This window comes from Achroia grisella, unplaced genomic scaffold (genome assembly GCF_030625045.1).
Source record: "Achroia grisella isolate CSIRO2021 unplaced genomic scaffold, CSIRO_AGI_Agris_v1 utg478, whole genome shotgun sequence".
Lineage (NCBI taxonomy): Eukaryota > Metazoa > Arthropoda > Insecta > Lepidoptera > Pyralidae > Achroia > Achroia grisella.
The window spans coordinates 147,178-169,936 of record NW_026712882.1 but is presented as its reverse complement, the minus strand read 5'-3'; the positions used below and the strand labels follow the sequence as shown (position 1 = coordinate 169,936).

General features: G+C 31.7%; 1 protein-coding gene across 6 annotated transcripts in view; it reads left to right on the top strand.

Moving 5' to 3' along the window:
- Positions 1-22,759, top strand: part of LOC131845693 (tyrosine-protein phosphatase Lar) — a 408,432-nt gene that overhangs the window by 303,764 nt on the left and 81,909 nt on the right. For all 6 annotated transcript variants that reach the window (XM_059194792.1, XM_059194790.1, XM_059194791.1 and 3 more), the window contains exon 5: positions 3,167-3,346. In XM_059194792.1, coding sequence (XP_059050775.1) covers positions 3,167-3,346 — 180 coding nt within the window. The remainder of the gene's footprint in view (positions 1-3,166; positions 3,347-22,759) is intronic.

Genomic DNA, 22,759 nt, shown 5'->3' with positions numbered 1-22,759 from the left:
CTCGTAGAAGTGGTAACCGTCGATTATAAATATGAGCATCACCATGGACATCACGACTTTGTAGTTTCGTACCCTGTACTTTCTCTGTCATATCATTCAAATCTAATCGCAGTTTACAATATAAGCTAGTTGGCGGCAGTATTAGGAAAGTGTAAATTACCCTTGAAAACAACATCATCATCAGTTTCTTCCTTATCCCATTTATTTCGGGTCGGAGTAATATGTTTTGCTCTTCCATTCAGCTCAGTTCAGAGTTGCAATCGACCTTTCCAATCGACTGTAAAAAGTTTACCACACAATTTTATAGGTATAGGTTTGGTGGCTTTACTCTCTATTCCTTCTTATGTTCACGAGGTAGATCTGCATTATCTTTTTAAACCGAAAATGCAAGGCAACGATTATTCTCACTTGTTGTGAGATACATTTCCTTTCCACTTATTTCGAGTGGCGATTTAACTCTGTCGTCCCATATTCTCCTTTTTCTCAGTTATGTAGTTGTTATATTCAATTTAAACTTTATTCCCCATACACAAGCGACACTTTGACCGCACATGGCAGCAGCGTTGTAACCCGACAGCAATCTTGAGCGAGAAAAATGCAAAATGCAGAGATGCTTAACGAAAGAACTAGCGCACTAATATTGTAGTTTTATCTTTTTACAACAAAAAAATAATAACTGTTTTACGTTGCAAACAATTAAGATAGGAGGAGCTTTAGTTTTTATGATCTTTTTATGAATTAAGGCGCTGTAGACATTTTATTTAATTTAAAAATTTTAGATGTATCAAAGTCAGAGAGTTTAAATACTTCAATAGCCAAATCACTAAATTCTACTTCTTTACAATGTGCAAACATGATAGCTAGTAATTTGTGATATTTATATTTAAAAACATCCTGGTCATGGGTCACATGAAAGCTCATGGGAGCTCATGAATAGTATTAAGGGTATATTTACTATAGTAAAAATTCATATGTATTAAAGTTAGTAAGTTAGTAAAGATTCCGTTTCTGTAATGTGTTAAACACACAACGTAAACAACCTTAGAGTGTTTTAAATGATATTGAAAGCTTACAAGTGTCTTTTGATTACGCTGTTTATTAATTAATATTTTCAATCATCGAACATTTAGTACTACACGTAAATTGACACAAAGTGTTTAAAATACCCGGTAGATTCGGCCTCACTACTTTTGAAGCATCAACTGGGCAATAGCGGTGTAATAAATGTGTATTTTAATTAATATTAGGTGACCCGCTTCCCGGACCCGGAACTTCGCTTGCGTCATATTTTTCGCATTTTTACAATTTTCATTGCAGCTCCACTCCTATTGGGTTGAGGTTATTTAGCATATTTAGCATATAGTTTTCCTAGACAAATGGTACACTAAAATAATTTTCAGATAAATAGTACCAGAGATTACCAGAGATTAACTTACAAACAAAACAAACATTACCTCTTTATAATAGTAGTATGAATTTTCGAAATTCTACTATTTGAAACCATACAACCAATATCCAGAAGCAAAGATTCCGTATATTTAGAATAATTTAATTATTATTGACTCCAGATTCTAAAGCGTTCTATTCAAGAATGTCGAGACAAGCAGATCACATTGATTCGCTAGATTTCTCCAATATTTGCATTGTTTCTACACCAAAATTTGCTGGCTCAAATCTAATATCTGTATGTCCTTATCATCATATATATTATATTACGGAAATGTGCGTCATCATAATGTAATGTCTGATGTAGTGATGTGCAAAAGGTTGCTATTTGCACTAAAAATTGGTAACTCATCAACGTGTTTTATACTTTCTATTTAATGGTATAACAAGACAATTGTTTAAAATCTAATCGGTTAAAAAACCCAACACCATAGAAAAATTCTAAATTTATTACTCTACCGATTTATAGCCAAAAATTGAGACTCTAATCAAGTCTACTGTCTATTTTCTTATAATTTTAAGTAGATATGCTTCCAATTCAATGCTATTTTTGTAGTAAAAATTTGTAATACATTTATGCTATGGCGGGACTAGTATAAATATAATCAAGATATATTGAGTATTAAACGGCCAGTATGAAATTCATCAATTTGTAGATGCAATAAAAAAGCGATTTTCTGTAATAATACCCATTATAGTTATGAAAAGAATTTATCTGAACTATATTTACTATAATAATACAATTACGATTACAGCGTAGAAAACGAGTTTTATTTAAAATAGTTTCGTTCAATGACCCAGACAAAGTCACTTTCAAGTTGAACCTTTTTGCTTCAACATTACATTTAGAAAGAAATTAAGCAAGAACAGTTTCATATTTCTAGCTGATTTCTAGTTCCTAACCAGTCTTCACTCTATTTTTCATTTTACTGAGGTAGGCACAGAATCATCTGCATACATGCCTGCGGTAGTATTATGTATTTTAATTTCATATATAAAAATATTTATATTATTAGTTGTACTAGTACCCATAATACAAGCTCTGTTTAACATGAGATGGTTTAAATCACGGAGTGTCAATTGTCCTAGTTTATCATTATATTAATACGTGAAGCAAAAACTTGTAACCCATTTTTACAAAAATTACGCGAATAGTATGAAATTTCGCACACTTATAATTTACTAGCTGTGCCCGCGGTTTCACCCGCATGAAATTTATAGCCTATACATCAGAATAACATATAGGCATATGTTATTCTGATGTATAAGCTATATTACTGTAAAGTTTCATCAAAAACCATTCACTTCATACCGTTCCATCCATACTCACAAACTTTCGGCTTTATAATATTTAAAGATTAAGATATGGAGAAGAGATGCAAAGTAGAACTATTTATTTTCAGTTTATACATAAAAATTAATAAAATAAACATTGACTATCATAATTGACACGACTTTTGGGCGGTGCGGCTAAGGCAATTTGTTCACTGGTGAGGTAATGGAGTGATTGGTTTTAGGGTACAATGGGACTGACATGTACTTAGATGGTACAAAAGTCCCTAAATTTAAAAAGAAATTAAAAAAAAAACATAATTGACACACATATACTCTTTTGCTTAATAGTTATTGCTACTTCAAATATCTTTTTGTATATAATGTGCTAGAATGTCGACCACTAAGTGATTACTAGTTATTTTATAATAATAAATTATTGTTACAGACATGCAATCTCGGTACCAAGTGTCCGCTATGGACGATACGGCTGGTCCTGGCGCGAAAGGCGCTGTTCTCCGTATCGAACCCGTGAGAGCGATCCGCGACGACGCCACTTACGAATGTGTCGCGGAGAATGGCGTGGGGGATGCTGTTAGTGCGGTTGCCACCCTGACTGTCTTCGAAGGTAAGTGGATTTTAACCATTTCCTAATTAAAGTAGAGTTGCCACGAATAATGATTTCCCCGAATACCGAATACCGAATAATCGGCACAAAAGACATGCTTCTCGTGCGCGTAAACAAGAACCAACGGATCGCAACCTGTCTCCCTCGTTGCGGGAAGTTTTCTAGGATTGGTTCAAATACTGAAAAACTTGTTTTCATCCATCATAATTTACCACTGGTCAATTTTACTTACTAGGATATTGTAATTTGTTAATAAATACATAGAATCTAGAGTAATATGACGTGTCTTTTTTTCATGATTTGGTATTCGGTGTGCGGCCGAATACCGAATAGTAGCCGATTATTCGTGACATCTTTAATATATAGACACAATGTACAAAGTCATCAGAGTATGCGTCTGTCTTACCTATTCAGCCGCCAAGCATCGTACTATGTAAGTCGTGTTACATTAAAAGAGTGCGATAGTACAGGGGCATAACACCTTGATACTTCGGAATAATATTGATGTCCTCGGTGCTAGTGGTCTTACACACTGTCTTCATTCTGATGGCCGTGTCTTCGATTTCTCGCTGGGTTTTGGTGATTTCTATCAACTCTTTGGAGGACCTTAAACTATTTTTATTAGAATATAATTTCGAATATAACAATTCTAATATTAATATCCCAAGGAAACTTTCAAATTAAGAAAGATAGGATTATTTTTATTCCAACCCATAGTGCATTCCTACATATATATGTACATTAGTTTAAAGTATAACATTACGTTGCAATACAAGTTATATTACTAGTAAACAACACAATTACTTTCCCATATTCCATAACAACGTACAATATGAAGTAATAATTGCTAGCCATCGCAATAAAACAGTAAACCTTACGGTACCATTCTCGCTCTTGCATTCAAAGCATAGCGGGCTCAGTGTAACAAGCGGAAACCGCATAAAACATGGCCGCGGCCGACAATGTGATCCTGTAGAAAATAACTTCAGTAGTCGCGAAGACAGCGTCCTTTCAATAAATAAGAATTAAACCCAACGGCGAGCGGACGCCGTGGTGTGTCCAACTTGAGAGAAATTACAGGACGAAAACATATTTTGTGCTGTTCGCTTCTCACGTAGTATTTTTTTTTATTCCCGTCATATCGTTTATTTCGTTACGTGACGGCTTTTATGTATACAGCCTCGTTTTTTTTCTATTTTTGTGTTCGTCAGAGTATATATATGCGATGTTTTCTTACACAAGTTGTCTTAAGTCAACAAGGGACCAATGTGCAGACCTTGTGAAAAACGCTACGATTTACCGTGCTTGTAACGATTAGTGAAGGCGAGATTATATGAGGAAAAGTTAAAAAACAAGATATTAGAAGTTATCTTCAAGTGCATACCAAGAATAACCCTTGAGATACATCTTTCTCTAAATTTTTCCTCGAACCATTCAATGAAATAAAATATAACAGCAGTTTGACCAGCATTTTGAATTGATTCCAGCAGCAGTTGCTGTAAATTTAATAAGGAAAGAGATCAGTCGTATTGAAGATTCTCGTGAGCTGGGCACACACATACATTAATGATATTTTTGCACAATTTGGAATATCCTAAAGGAAACAGTAAGAAATGGCAACACTATTATCCGATAACGACAGACTCTAAATTGTGAGTTACAATATTTCTCCAACAAAATTCCATGACAATTTCTGTTGTAAATGAGTGGAATTATTGTCGTGATAGCTTAAGTTCTCGATTCGCGTCGTGTCGCGTCGCGGCCGGTAATTGAGGACTAAATAGCGATAATTATGTCATATTTCAACCCGTTCCCGAGACATGTTTAACTCCTTTGCATATATTTGCCAGAATTACAGGCTTGTTTTGTGTTTCAAGTGGCTTTTGTTACGCGTAATTTAATTGGTTCATTTTATTCCGTTGTTTTGTTCCATAAATATATTAAATTTGCTATGCTATGTCTGTCGTTGTCCCACTTTTAGACTTTGATTTCGAGTAAATAAGAATATAATGAAGGGATTACATTTCAAGATCCAGTTGCCATGGATATCTCGGGTCCTCATTTCTTATTTGAATGCTGATATTGCTTCGAACCGTATCGGTGTATGCCTAACAAGAAAAGAAATATCGAAATAAATTAGCGTGAAAAGCAAAATATCGTTATAATAAAGTTACCGTTAGTTTACTTATACAGACATATAACGATTTATTTACGTATAAAGCTATTGTAGTCTAGACATTTCTTAGAACTTTCTAGAAAGTTACTGTGAGAAACCAAACAATGCCGGCCCGGGCTGCTTGCCAACAGATTTTTATTATATACACGTCCATATTATAAAGTAATAATTTTCAAATATTTATCACGTTGCTACAATTTATTAAGGGGAAATTTTGTTACGGCGCTAATTAAACAGAGTAGGGTTTCCGGTTTTTAATACCGAGTGGTGTTTGTTAAAATTTAGAAATTCAGCTTGTTATAACTAGTTGAATAATTAACAATTGATATATGTATATCAGTATTTTTTATACCTTTCGTAGGTATATATATATTTTATATTATACATATATAATACTAAATAACTCTTGTCATTTTTGTTATAATCTAACCCTAGAATTTTATACATTATAATCAGCGTTCACACTATGACGTTATAAAGGATCGGTATAAGAAAGAAAGACCTGAAATATGACCCGTAATCGAAACTGTCACTGCTTATTTGGTTATCAGGTAAAACAATTATTAATATAACATGAAGTTAAATGAAGAGGAAAACATAGAGAATGTTGACAAAATATATGAAAGATAAGTTTGAATGTGTAATATGTCAAATTAGTAAGGAATATTTTTATGAAAAACAATCAATATGCCAAATCATGGTAAAAAACATAGTTAAAATATACACTTTTTGTTTAAAAAAAAATTAAATATATATAATTTATTCTTTTGTATTCAACTGATTGGCCAACAAATCGGGTCCAAATTTGTATTATCACAATATATTTATATCAACTATAATCCATTACCTATTACTATAACCATCATACTCGTTTATTTTACTGAAAAGAATGCGTTTTCTTTCAGGTCACCTTTTTTAATGAAGGCAATAAGTAAAAAATCTTTAATTTCGTACATCATGATATATGATATTTCAAATATTCCTTCTTGATTATATAATATATGGGCGCTAACAAGTAACAAAGAAACTCAATTTCTCAAAGAACAGAATAGAACGTATGTTATTTTTTCTTTTTATTCTATTCTGAATGCATATTCAGCGAAGAATAAGCAAGCCTGTTCCTCTTTTTTAACAAATGTTGTGGAATTATACATTTTAATTTTATAATTGTATAAACAACGAAGTACCAAATAGAACGAATTAATTAAAGTCAAAATTAAATAAAATATTATTGCAATTTATTAACGAACAATAAGCCTCTAAATTTCGTTCAATAACCATCAAGATATGTTAATCCCACGAAACGCTTAGATCAATTGCACCATATCCTGACAGAGAACAAACGGAATTGCAAATTTACATAATAGTAAGGATAGATAGACAGTAATTACTCCCTTACATCAGATATCGGGCCAAACACAGTACAACACAATTAATAATGTGGTAATTTGTAACAGATTTGGCCCGGCTTATACATCAGATACAAACTCGGCTATTAACATATCTTCGTTAGATAACAGTGATGAAACGGATCATAAAATACAATCAGACATTTCAATTTATTCCAAGTAGTTGTTATTTATTGAAGAACATGATGTAATATTTTTTCTATGATGAGAATTGGTAACTGTCGCCTCTAACCCTTTACACTTCATTGTCGCCGTATTTGCGACATTAAAATGCTAACATTAAATCCACGGTCACGGCTAAAATTTATGTTTATTTTTTTATAATAGTTTGAATATATTTCTATATAAAATAGGTAAGAAGTTAATGTTTTGTTTTATTGCAACCGCTCTATTTTTCTTTAACATCTCATGTATGTAATGTATGAAAATAGAATCTTAAAGTGTTCCCATACTGGGTAAGTTGTGCATATAATATTTGTTGCTAATTTATTTTGGACTTAAGACTTGTTGTAAATTTGATGTGTCATAGTAGTTAAGTAAGTTAAAATTTTAACTGATAGTGTCACTATACTAGTGTCATTGTGTGGCTTGCCCTATATAATATTATTATAATATTGTTTTCTTGCATAATGAATAATAGTTGATTATAATGCGCAGTGCTTTTGTTAACCGCCTAGTAACCGTTCTGATTTAAAATTATAACTGCCGCCTTGATTTTCTTCCTCCTTCTGCTGGCTAATTAAGTAGCTATAGAATACCCATAATCCGTAGGTCTGACTATATCTTGCTATTATAAGATCATAATGCAATGATTCGGTATATTACAGGAACACCGTAGATATTGATATAATATAACCACCTATCCGACGACTGGAAACTATATACATATATATACTCGTGAGACTGCATACCGACTTAGCCGCTTTGCTGGAGAGGATTGCTGGAAAACCGAGGAGACCGAGGATAGTGGTGTTTATTCTTGGACTGAGCGGACTATATGTTTTGTGACCCAAGGCTTACCCAACCCTGACTTTAAACAACCATTTTTTTTATTTTTTTTTTACTATGAATACATTTTTTATAAACTTAATTTGCCGTATTTGTTTTTTTAACAATAACAAACGCGACAACTTGTAACTAATATAGTACTGGAGTTATTGTTGTCTTCTATGAGTTACTAGGCTGGAGTGCAAACAGCTAACGGAGGGTACCACGGCTATCATACTCATTGTGACTCCCATACCTTATACGATGACTAATTTCACCCAGTCCATCTAATGGCAAGATATATTTTATGGCTGGAATGACAAATAATCTGACATGTCTACCGATAGAAAGTAATTATCAAGTCTAACAGTAGCATAAAAAAGGTATTCTGATGATGAAAGGTGGTGATGTATACTATTGCAATTCCTGAAGAGTGAGGTTCCCAAATTCAGCCTGTAAAGGAACGTTTTCGAGGGCAGATATCTGTGAGACACAGATAGAAGTACCCAAATGATTATACACACATAATGAAATATGTAGGTACAAATCTATATTACGTAACACTATTGTAGTCTAGATATTTCTTGGAACCTTCCAAAAAAGAGAGAGGTATCCAACCGACCTTAAACAGTCTCCCTCAGGTACAGGTAAATACATTTTTAACAGCATATATTACATATTTACCCTATTACTTACGTTGTTCCATCGGGACCTCGTACACTATATCGCTGTTTTAATCTAACGCACCGTTTACACGACTTTGTGTACTCACTTTCTTGTTTTAATTCGTACTATATTTGTTTTGGATCCTTGTTTGCCTTTGTTTTTAGTTGAATTTCAAGGTGTACTTAATAACACGATAACATAAACTTTGGAGGTCTTTATGTACACATTTCTGAGTGTATCTTTGTTTAAGAGAAAAATTGGCAAAAGGTGATTTTTTCATGTAGGTAGTTCTACAGCTAGTAGGTTGCTTGCTTTCACAGTTGATATACAGTAGTAAAACTACAAATTACTAGCTACTCGCCCCGGCTTCGCCCGGGTGTACATATATTATACATATAAACCTTCCTCTTGAATAACTCTATCTATTAAAAAAACGCTTCATAAGCCGTTGCGTAGTTTTAAAGATTTAAACATACATAGGGACGGAGAGACAGCGACAGCGATTTTATTTTATACTATGTAATAATGATGGAGGCTTAAATAAAAGCTTATTGTTGAAAGTATAATACTAGCCATCATGGATAATATCTTTTGTATTTTTTTTATAGAATACGTCACTTTATATCTATCCAATTTATTCTAGCATGAATGTATAAACCATTTTAATATACTCCAAAACTTATTCCTCATTAGTAGCAACAACGGTAAACACTACCGTCAAATATACTTTGTGAGTTTCGTGTTGCTGTTCATGTAAATAAGCTACGGTTATCACTGTCCATTAGATGAGCCGTCAGCTTGTTTCGCATATCAACTATTTTTTTTATTTACCCCAAACAATATTTACGTTGTAGCTCTACTAATTGTACATTTTATATTTTAACTTCTAAATACATGCCATTTGTTAGTTGAAATTAACAATAAAATCAGTTCAAATACAGTTATATCATATGTATGCAACAATTGTTTGCCAAGATTGTTAGCTATTCCTCATACTTGAATAAATCAGAATGCCACTCCAAACGACTGTTCAAAAATAAGTAAAAGAATTTCATTTGAAAAGGTTTGATTCTATTTGTGTCTACACACACTGTATTAAAGCCTATACACCTGATATATGAAATCATAAAAATCGTACTCAATATCTCGTACAATTCACTCACAGAGCTTTCATTTTGCCGGCAACAATGCATCGTTTAATGTTGTTCGATTGAGCGGCCGTCTCATTACTCATCGGGACGAGGGCTCTCCCATTCATTAATTTTCACGTGCTGCCGATATCCGATACTGTGTTTGAGTGCAAAATATTTATTCCAGTTTAACTCCATCGATTTTATGTGATTTGTGCACGCTCGCTTTTTAATTTACTGTGTATTGTATATCATCGTTAGTACGATAAGTTAGAAGATTAGTACACTATCATAAATGTATTTACATGTTTAATTCCAGAATTGTTCTTGTTCTTATTAGAACAAATATTCTGTTTAGAATACTAATAAGTTTTACAACACATTATAAAACTTTTTTACTGGCCTTAAAAATACGTACATAACTTTAAATAAAATAAATTACCTTTTATATATTTATTGGAGTATAATCTCAGGATATAAAATGTTCATAACCTATACACTACACTTGGTGAGAACATTTTCATTTTTTAATAGTATGTACAGGATTTAAATGAACTCACTATATTCGTCAAAGCGAATCGAGAGATAAGTTTTAAATAGTACAGTTTCAGACGTAAAATTAGTTGTAGGCCACTGCACATACACACTCATAATTTGCGATTATGAGTATGTATGGGCAGTGGTTAGGACACACATATGACGTGAGTAACTTCCACATTTATGAATGTTAAGTTATATTTATTGAGCAAAGCCCATTAAACAATAACCTAAATGACAAACGTGCATGGAAATAGTTGTTCATGCACGAGATTTTCATAAAATATTAGATTAGATAAATAAACTGTTTTTTTTAAAGAGAAATGTAGTTGATTTTTTATTTTCTTCTCAATTCAATCAATGTATACTGAAATGGATGGTGGGGAATAATATTAATGGAAAAAACATGACATTCATAAATGCCTCAAATGAAACAAGAATAAATTATGTTTGAGTTTGATAATTTAGTAAATATTAACGGGATTATCAAATAACAATGATACGGTACAGCTTCGTTCTAGAAATATATCTTATCTATGGCTAAATATTGTGTTTCAAATCGATTAAGCACCTTATAAGCCTTCAGAAGCCTATCTCCATACCAGTAACTGAAACTGAACAAGTTATTCGATACTTTCCTTGTTTGGAGTAACTTGTTAGCCCGCAGTTGAACGTGCCTGCGGTTACCATGCTTACGGTCTCGTCAGAGAATCTCAGAATTTTCAAGGTCTCTTAATATTTTTTGTAATAAATATTCAATACTTATTTTAATCCAGATAGGCCATAAGCTTGTTTGCCAACGTCGTAGTATATAAAAAATATATAAGTAAAATAAACTTATCTATTCCCAAGTGGGTGTAAATCGTATATCTTTTACATGGATGCTCTTTTCTAATGTGTATAATGCGATATCTCATATATATGGATATGGAGATATCGTATAATACACATTAGAAAAGATATATATATATTTTAATATTATACAATTTATTTATAAACAATTAGGATAGGTTTGTTTTGATATATGACAACTACTCTGGCGCTCCTACAATTTGTGGAGTGATTTCCTGAAAATGAGGAAAATATTTTACAAGCAAAAGAAGTGCTCGCTATTTCATTTGACCGTTGAATAACCGTGACTATTTCATTATATATATATATGTAATGTAAAATTATACTATTTTAATGTTATTCTTTATCCCGTGTTAGAAATACTTATTTTCATGATTAAAATATCATGTAAAAAATTTATTACAATAAAAATATTTTGTTTATATTTTTGTAATAATAAATAGTTATAAATATTTATTATTTTACATGACAACGGCTTACTTTTGGAAAATATTATCCAATATGGAAAATATTTTCCAAAAGTAAGCCGCAGTCTGATGTAAAATAATAATAGTGGCTTGCAGTGTATGCTAAAATATATAACTATGAAGTACAGTGAATTTATGGACACATGTTGTTTCCACGTTCGTTTTACATTTATTGTTTAAACGTGATATCTCCGTTATGTTGATAATAAAAAGATAAATATTTAAAGCCAACGGGAAATATGGCGGAATTACCACGTGCCTTTGTCCTCACAATGAATAATATCATATTTTATACGAACAGTTATACGAGTTTTTTTGGCAGAAAACACCCAGACCAATACAAACAATTATACTCATGTATACAAATTTTATATCGTGCTGGGAATCAAACCTGCGATCATCGGAAGTACGGCTGTGTGCTGAATCTCTAAACACAGAGCTCATCTATATAACACGAATAAAAATTAAAAATATGTATACTGTTTTTATGTTATTTATGCTTTAGGGTAGTTTGGAGAATCATTGCAATAATAATTTTAAAAATGCCCTTTTGTTTATAAAACGTTTATAACAAAAGGACATTTTTAAAATAATAAGTCAACCACACTTTTATAAATCCAATTCTAATATGTAATGGCTACTTTATTATTCATATATATATAAGACGAACTCAATTTTTTCAAATTTCGTAATTTATATTAACATAAATCACCGTCAATACGCTAATTAAAAGAATATATTTAGTGTAAAAGCCTAATAAAACTCTACAAATACAAAGTATAAAAAAATAATAGATGTGTATTGAGATAGTACAATATGGTAAAAGTATAAGAACAGTAGTTTTTTCATTATCCATTTAAATTCAAGTTTATTAAAAACAGTTAAATATAATACTCCGTTAATTTTGAATTGAAAAAAGATACATTTAATAATTCCATGAATTTCGTAATGAATTATGAATAAAGATTACTTTCACTATTATAATATAAAATGTAGATATATATTTATTTAAACAGAATTTTTTCCTAAAAAACATTGTGTGACAAAAACTAATTTATAGTCTAGTCTATCTCACCTTGTACCGAAACTTAATTGCAATATTGGTTTTCACTCAATGTATGTTCCATTTCAAAGGGTTTAAACTCACTTCTATTAATTTTCATATTGATTTCATCCGCTCTTGTTCATAACTGGAGGTGCAATACAAGTTTTGATTGGGTGTGATCCCGTCAAGGCAGCTAATCCGATTATCGACTAAGTTATAATGACAATCGGCGGGACTATGCTAATCGAACGGGCCACGTAAGGAGTTGGAAACTGCTTTCCTTGTGTGATAGTGGGCTCGGCATCCGATTAAATCGAGTCTTGCTGCTAAATCGGGCCGGTACGATACCTATCGACTACAACTTTGTATTAAAGATTAATTCGAAATTTAAATCGAAATCGAGTTTTTATTTTAATCAGCAATTTCGGAGTTGATTTTAAAAGATTAGGTTATATACGCTACGTGCCTTTTTTAATTTAGTAATGTTAAAATATAACAGGCTCGTAACATGCGTTCTAACAAGAATGCCTTAGATAAGTTTTTGTCTTTGCGTAAATGGATTTTACAAATTTATTTATTTACAAATTGTTGTGTATATTCTGTACTATCTGTGTAAGAAAATGGAAGCTGTTTGAGCAGTTCTGTTAAAAATATTTATTTAACTCGAAACTTTCACATCATGAAATTAGTATACGACAGTGAATGTAATATTTATATCTGAATGTTACATACACCATTTTTTTTTTCACTTTTGAATGTCAACATATAGTTACTCCTAGATACATAAAAAAATAAAATATCTATATGTCAAGTTACACAATAAACAATATTTACACTACCGCTTTGTCTCTATTCCGTAATGTTGCTAATCGTGATTTACAGTAATAGGTAACTATTAAATCTGCGGTCCGCTTTAAACCAATAGCCTGACACACCTATTGCAATAATAAAATACTGATATTGAATTTTCTGAAAATTATAAGCTTCAAGCTTTAGCTTCAACACCTCGTCTTTGGAGGTTCAATTCAGTTCTAATTTTTATAAAAATAATGTTTTTATTTTTGTGAAGCATTTAATTTTGTTATATTTCAAGTTATAGTGCATAAAGAGTTTATATTAATTATTAGTATATCTAACATTTTTCTATAGGGTTTTGCTCAAATAGTAACTGTGTAGTGCTCTATTACTATTATTACTAAATATTTATTTATATGTTTATATTTTTTATATGGGAATCTTTTATACAGTTTTAGCTCATATTATTTTGTTATATATTATTGTCGAAATTATATACAAATATGTATCTATAATTTTGAATGAAAACATAGATGAACTACGATGACTCATATACCTCAATTTATGTGAAAACTAAGCGTGTCACCACTAAACTACTTGCCTTGAGGTTACGAAAGCTATTAAAGTCTCTCTTACACTAAAATACGTATGGTATTTGATCAACTATCTAAAGTTTTGCGATATTTTTGTTTTAAAACTGCAATAAAAAAATTGTGTCATGTTACAACGTTTAATTATAAATAACTATATAATCCCGCTATTTCGTCTCATTTTTTTTAAAAAAAAGCTCATGTTTATGCAATCTATCTATATAGTAAACTTCATTAAGATCCAATCATATAATCATATATATTTAATTACAAAAAGTAACAAACAAATAGCGAAATAGACAATTTCATTTATAATGCTAATATATATACATGCTCTAGAAAAAATATATTCATATGTGTGATTTCGACAATCTTAAACTAACCCAACTGTAATAGGAGCAGACCTTAACACCGATCGAACACAGTATAAATCCCGATAGTTGGACATTAAAGTCACGTGCGACATATAATAGACCACGCTGAAATCCTCAGGTCCACCCACCTGCCGCCTGCTTTAATCTGAATATAAATTATCCATAATTAAAGAGGACTCGGACACGGGGAGAATAAATGCGACCACTTGAAACAAAGCCACCTTGTTTGGATCAAGTGATAGGCGACGACGAAATAGCGTTGTACAAATGAACGATGGAAATCTAAGTTCCGATATTCATTTGAAAATTTTCAACTTTCGATAGGATTAGAATCTGTACATTAATCTATAATTAAAATTCAAAATACCTTTAGAATTTTTTTTTAAATGATTTTTTTGAGTATACAGTAATACACATAATCTAATATTGTTGAATGAATAATTCCTGTTTTACTGTTTATTAATAGGGCAATACATCAAATTGTATTGTGTAAAGGTATATTGTGTATATTTTTATTACTAAAATGATATCTTGGTTGTTTTAAATAAGGTACAATGTACTCGTTTATTGTGCAAAATAATTTGTAAATAATTAACCTGTTAAGTGACTTTTAGATTTCGTATAAAGTATATGGATTTATAAGTTCAAATATGTTTAACAACTATTTACGATTAGAAATTTCTCCTGTGAGCGTATGTTGGATCTTTAAAAAAAATAAAAATGATTTATTTGTTGTAAAATTAATCATCTTCTATATTTGTAATAATTAATAGGACCTAAATATGTGCTAAATTACATTAGAAAAGTAAGAAATAAACCGTCCTGATTCTTGTGTTTTGTCCACTACCCTAATTTCGCGCATCGCTTATAACTAGAAGCATTCATATCTGACTGAGCCCATGTAATGCTAGCTCAAACGGCGCCATATTTTTTCCGGAAGCTTTTGTGGGGAATGGTACTAAATTTGGCGTTACGTGTCGCATTGGAACTGCCTTCGGATAGTTTAGCATGGTTTTATCTAAATAGATAGATAAAAAGTTTTATTTTTACAAAGTTTACAATCCTGCAAAACTCCTGAGGAGGTTTGTAGTTCTCTCTAATTTATTAAATAGGTACATATTTATTTTATTTACTAATAGGACTAATTATACTATATATTGATAAACAAATTTATATAATATAAAGATATATAAAATTATCTCATTTTGAAGAAAATTAAGGGTATTTTTATATTTATGAAACAATATAGATAATAAACTGATGAACCACCTGAGACGATGTACAGTAATCTACTACAATATAGTATAGCATCACGCATGCCTCTATACATAGAGTATATGTCAGTGAATATATAGATATTCACTGACATATCTCAACCGTCAACAGAAACACAGCTTACTAATTAAACTGCTTGGTGGCTACGCTTGGCCGAACTGTTTGGCCCACGCAAACGTTTCTATACAAGTCTAGAACATGACAAATGTTATGAAAAGTCGATTATATCTGTAAAACTATGTGCAATGTGTATAGGGTAGATAATTTACATAGCAAAAGATGAACTAAGATCTAGGAAAACACTTAAAACCCCTTTGTGGCGATGGGAACAAACTGTACCGAATGTTTTCGACGAGAAAAGTTATCGATCGGCCTCTCGAGCTCTCGAGCGGGCAAACTTGTTCGGACTCTTTCCACATTTGAGACATGTAAGCAAAGAATTTTAAAGCTTTCCCGATAAAATATTTGTTTTATGGACCCTCTGTGGTTGATGCGCGGTATATACGTGTAACGTTGTAGACATTCCATTTTAGATTAAATTAAATATTTTTATGTACCTAATGAAATTTTGGAGGAAGAATTTTACACATTTCCACATAATTCCTTATTTACTTTAAATATAGTTATGTCATATACAAAATAACATACTTACGTAGTAATTAAAGAGAGTTTAATATTTTCATTGAAGTTTATTTAATAAATAATATAAATAGTTTTCATACCACTATTGCCATTTGACAAAATACCTTTCACTACTGTATGGATATTACAGCTGGGAATATTGAACTGGCGAATGTACTCTAAATAATGTATATTTCAACAGCAATATTGTGAAATGACTGCAATTTTGCAACTCCTTATTTTGCGCTTTCGAAACTTTAATCAGAATATCTCAAGAGTCCATTTAATTTGATATCGACCGACAGCCAAGAACCAGCTATCAAAGGATTTCCATTAAATTTTCTAAGAAAAGGGAAATAACAACTTACATAATCAATTTCAAGTTGTTTTCTATTATATCTGGATGTTACGGCTGTTCAAAATCAACCAAATTTATTTGTTCCGTTATGTGCAGTGTAATTTTAGATATTAGAAGTTCATTGAGTATTTTTTATTATTCACTTGATGGTTATATCTGGGTCTTCATGATGATTTTAAACATTTAACAATGAGCAAATCGTAGCACAGATTTTCATACACAAAACGAATGATGAAAGACGTTGGGGAAGGCATTTGGCAAAAGGCAAACACGTATGAAACAGAGAAATTAATATCAGTTATTCAGACAATTAAATACATTTTCTTTATTATTAGTAATAATAATATTACATATCGGGTCACATTGAAGAGAGTTCAGAGCTATATCCTACGTACATATATATGTATTTAATATTCTAATCTTTATCTTATTAACGGGGTAGTTAGAAGCTTTTCTTCTATTGTTACTGTTATTACAAATGTACACGCTTATCGGAATCAAATGTGTCAGGAACAAGCCTACCGACGTCATTTTGTTTCTAACCACGAAATCACATTTGCATATGAAGGTAAACAGAACTGCAATAGCTTTCTTGAAAATAGCTATCCAATTTCTCTACTGCTCCACCATTTGAATTGAATATAAAATTGTGCATTCGAAAATAATGTCACTCGAGAACCAATTTTGTGTTGAGTGTGTATTTTGTCTATATTGTTGACGTTAAGACGAGAAAATTTCGTTTACATGTATCGAATATTAATATTATATTTACAATATATTCTGAATATTTCATATTGCGATGCGATATATATTACGAAAATTTTGATGTAAGAATTTATGTTAGGATGGCTTAATTTTGGCTTTCAGTAATAAGACGCGTATGTGAAATAAATTGTTTACTTAACCTTTTATTACATACTTGTTCATACTAGCTCTTCAAAGTATTAAGATGAAATAAATAAATGCGTTAGGATAATTTTATCTGCTATATTACTTTTGAGCATTAATAGGAAATGAGTTTTGTGTAGCTCAACTCGGTATATCGATTTATCTATTTTTGTCCAATAGTATAACCAACTCTGTGACTCTGAATTTAGTACTAGGAATTGACAACTTATAAGCTTTGTTACAATGTGTTCTGTGAAACATAATCTCATTCCTATCTAAATGATGATTTCCAGTTTCCATCTAGTGATAGGTTAGTTCGCTATCAAACAAGTTATAATGATCACCGATTTAGGATATATACTATGTATATCCAGTATTTACGAGGATATATATGCTTTCTTTTCTCCTATCTCTAATATTTCCCACAACCTTGACATTCAAATTCACTATAGATAGCATAGCATATCTGTCGATTCTTAAGTTATGGCTCAAATATACTAGTTTAAGTTTTATTATTTTATTTTATTCTATCATAAACTAAATAGAAGATCTAACGATTTACAAAATTTGATCTGCAACATTCTGGTCCAATGGTCTGATACGCGCCAATTTTCAGTACGCTCATAAACGCCCAAAGCCTCGTGTACAGGTTCCTGAATAAAATCGCAATTTTAATTCGCCGGATGTGATGCATATTGATCACTTTATACTTCCACCTCTTATGTTTGCAGTGTACTATATCGATCAAATATGAGGTAGTGTAATTATCTATATTAAATATAGTCTGTGATAGTCTAACAAGAATTGCGCAACCTTTGTGTCACGAAACGTTTTGTATCCTTTTTCTTCATGGACTTGATTGATAGCGTTATACTCTACTTAAGTATCCGACATAAATAAATGGCTGTTTGTTTTAGTTTTATTACGGTTCGTCTACGTTTATCTCCCTTTAAAAAAATCCTATTACGTTTTATCTCTTTCATGTCTCACCTAATATAAAATACATCTTCCAAGTGCATTCACAGTGATTGCAACTTATAAAGGATTCATTCAAGAAAAGGTGAATTTCTGAAGCATTTCTGCCAAGGATGGCGTCATACTAAGTTTACTTTGCGGTTAAATTACTGACACACATATTCTGTAAAGTCGCAATCTGTATTTTCACTTTAAAAGATCTCCGTTTGCTCAAGAGCTGTTTACGTTTAAGTGAAAAGCGATTTGCTAAAGTAAATCAATTCGTAATTGATACAGATCTTACTGCAAAAATGTTTACATTATTACAAAAGTTACAATCTAAGGAGATATGGTACCTAACTCCTCAACTTAAGAATGACAACAAATGCGGTGTTACCAAAGGAATTATTTGTTGGTATTGTTCATGTACATGACGGTTACATTTTATACCAGGTTGGCCGTCCGCTTGTTTATCCGCTTGCTCCATTTACACAGTATAATGGTAATAGTAATAATCCTGGACAATTAACACAGGGCCATTTAGTAGATAAGCAGAGTTTGTGCTATGGTTACTAGACAACTGATTTATTTATATCACTTGTCTAAAAAAATATATTTAGATATATTTTTCTGTAAATATATACATAATATACTTAGAAAACCCCAGACCGATACAAATAATCATACTTATGAATACAAATGTTTGTACCGCGCGGAGAAGCAAACACGCGAACATCGGAAGAAAAGCGGTGTTCTACGAGTATACCGCTGGACCACCGAGGCCATCAAAGTAGTATATTTATCATATTACACGCAAACATTTAGTTTTACAAATTACCAAGTTACTACAGTAAACAATAGTTATTAGGTACCTGTTTGAGAAGATCGAAATGATCGGTGGTGAATTTATCGATGCAGCAAAATGACTTACTAAGTAGCTCCATTTTCAATCTTTTGTCACGTCATTGCACTCGGCAACGAAACCCGCAATCGCTTTTCCCTTTCGCTGACATCTTTAGAATATTGCGAATCGCAGCAATCTTCCTCGCTTTGAAATTGTTTGTGATTACAGCAGTTTGTGTTGGAAGCGAGGTGTAATTTTACTTCCTATCAGTATCCCGAGCTTATCGTCGACTTTGTTACGTTTGTTTCATATTAAATCTGCAATATTATACGTATACACAATAAAGACTAATGAAAGAAAGATAGCAAAAAATATTTTGGATAAAAAGAGATAGTACGAAATCTTCGTGAAATGGCAGTACATGAGCGATGCCACAATCGTCACATGATAAGTTGATGTCCGTGGTCATTCTTTATTATGTTACCATTATCATCACATTAATATTATATTACCATTGAGTGATCCGTAGTGATTAACTTATCTGGAATGGCAATGCCAGTTTCATAAAAATATATTATATATGTTTTTTTGCATATATATTGCAAACGATGCAAGTACCTCGACTTATATCAAACTAACCGTTCACTACCCAATTACTTACTTACTTACTTCGATGCTATAAAAGCTATATTTTGATATAAAATTCCCGTCTACACCGGTACTATCGTCATGTTATTTTTATAAATCTTCAATTTTAATTAAATTATAGCGTGTTTTCTAGCAAACCCACATCAAAATTCGGGTAAAAAGGATTGATATGGTTGCAGCCTGGCTAGAACATTTTTTTTTGCCTACGTCATCGATGGTTTCGGAGATGGAACCTCATACGTATGAAGTCAATGGCAAAAACTAGTACCAGAACATTATAGACAATATCACCGTTCAAACTCAATTAAACTAAGTGCTACTAATTCATTTGCTTTGTAGTTTAACCTACGATGTCCCATTGCGCGGCCTGTCCGCCTACCGCCGTACAGTGTCCCGCAGGACGCATGCGTCACTCCACGTTGAATTGACACTTGCGAATGTCAAATGGACGTACACAACGTCGCTTAATGGACACTATCCATCGCCTTAATTAACTTATTCATAATGCTCAACTCCGCAAACTCATTTCGAACTTAATTTAACCTCATTCTTATATTTTTTTTATTAAATGACGCTTTTATGTACTTAATTTTTTACTTGTTTATATGAATTCTGTAACAAAATAGCCTAGCCGTGGTAATCTTTCAACAAAGTTGTATGCGTGGATACTTCTGTCTGACCTGTTTTAGGTGCAAAACAGTTTGCTTTATAAGATATGTTTTGGTTGAAAGGTGAAATAAGACAATGAAATTACAAAGCATTGAGGTATAACATCTTAGTCCTCCAGAACTGCCACGTATGATTTCCACGTTGTTATATAACGTTCATGTATATAGGTGATATTTACCACTTACCATCAGGTGGAACAGACCTTGTTACCCTTACCACTTACATCAAACAAGACTTCCCACAAGTAATTAATGTAATAAAAAAATCAAATCAAATCGCCTTCGTGTTATGTCATATTTTCTGCACGATAAACAAAGTTATTCGGCATAGAAAATTAATTTCAAAATCAGACAATTTGTAAGTCAAAAACATCACAATATAATTTGCACGTTGCCTAAAGACTCGAAAGGATAAGATGGGGTTTCTTGAAACTCGACCTCCGACGAATTAAAAGTTTTACAGATTTACTTAATTGTATCTTTTGAAATGGCGCGCGCCCTTGATATTTGAAATGAACTCTCGACAAGTTCTGCTGGCCATCTTTGAGGATTATTAAATTTCGGTCCTTCAAAGGATGGAGAAAGAAAAAAGAAAAATCCACGTTGTCATAACAATCAGCAGTACAATAGTTCGTGCAACAAAGATGATCAATTATACAACCCACTTGATGAATATCAGAAGTTTCTATAGTATAAGCCACCGAGCACAAGATGTTAATGTTCTTAAAAAAATATTTTTTTAACAAAATTATTATATATACTTTAATTTTATAGGCTATGTCGTATAGTCCACGGTGCACCAGAGTTGGCACAGCCTCATCCTATCTGTTGACATCTATTTAATAACAATAAATGCCAAGTTTGTTTAAAATACTTACTTAGTTTTCAATTACTTACTATTTTTATTAACAGAGTTCTGGAACATGATGTTTAATTTCCTAAAGATCGTGCCAGAAAAAAGTATACAGGTATAATAATGACCAAGCAGAAAATACACATAAAGCATTCTAATTAAAAAACCGCTATGATAGCACATACTAAATAAAAACATAAAGCATTTAAATTACTTTCCTTTTTGTTGTCGGTTAAAAGAGATATGCTCTTTGAAAGTTTGAATCACTTTCCGTTCGGCTGCGAAGTTTCAAACAGAGGAAAATATCTACTCCTTTACGGGTCTCGAATTTCTACTACACACGATGTTTGCATGTGGAATGGGTACAATGGCTTCCGAGGAAACGGAGTACTTTACGGACGCTTTCTTTTGTTAAACTTATCGACTACAAATAATATTCTTTTCCATAGAATATAATATACCCAATTTCGTTACAATATAAGAATATTTACAGGTATCTGATGCCGGCGATTTGTCTGCGTAGAATTTATCAGTTTATTTCTATTATAAGTATACCAGTATGTAATAGTTTGGAATCTACTACAAGAGAAATCATTGATGAATACATAATTTCGTTTCCTATTTTACTTCCATAAGTTTTCTTTTTATAGTAAATTACCACATGTTCTTTTCTAAGATCCAGTGTATCAAAATTTTTACACAGATAATTCTCTTTATCTGTATAAAAAAATCAGTAAAGATAATTTAGTAATTTCAAAAGTGCAACACACAAGTTTCTTGTTCATTCTTCTCATGAAGAATCTGCGTTCCGAATGAGTGGTAGAATAAACAATATGACTATTCAAAAGTGCTTTTATTGAGTTTATTTGAATAAAGATTACTTCTATTTCTAGCAAAATTTCTCTTTATCTGTGTAAAAAAAAATCAGTAAGGATTATTTAGTAATTTAAAAAAGTAATATATTTAGTTACATTCTCAGTTACGATATGGAGGTAAACTTAATAAAATTCCTCTCCGTGAATATCTCAGTCTCATCTATTTCTGCCGCCCAACAGCTTGCTTTGTAAACCGTGTTTCAGTTGAAGAGTATACTAGTGTGAGTAAGACAGTAAAATTACAGATTGTGGAGGCATGATACCTTAGGTGACGGATGTCACTTACCTCAAAGTGGCCTGTCTTGCTTGCCATTGAAATTGCAATATATGCAATATAACCTTTATAAAAACCACAAGTAAAATTATATTGAATATTACCGAACCGTAATGCAATTCGTCTG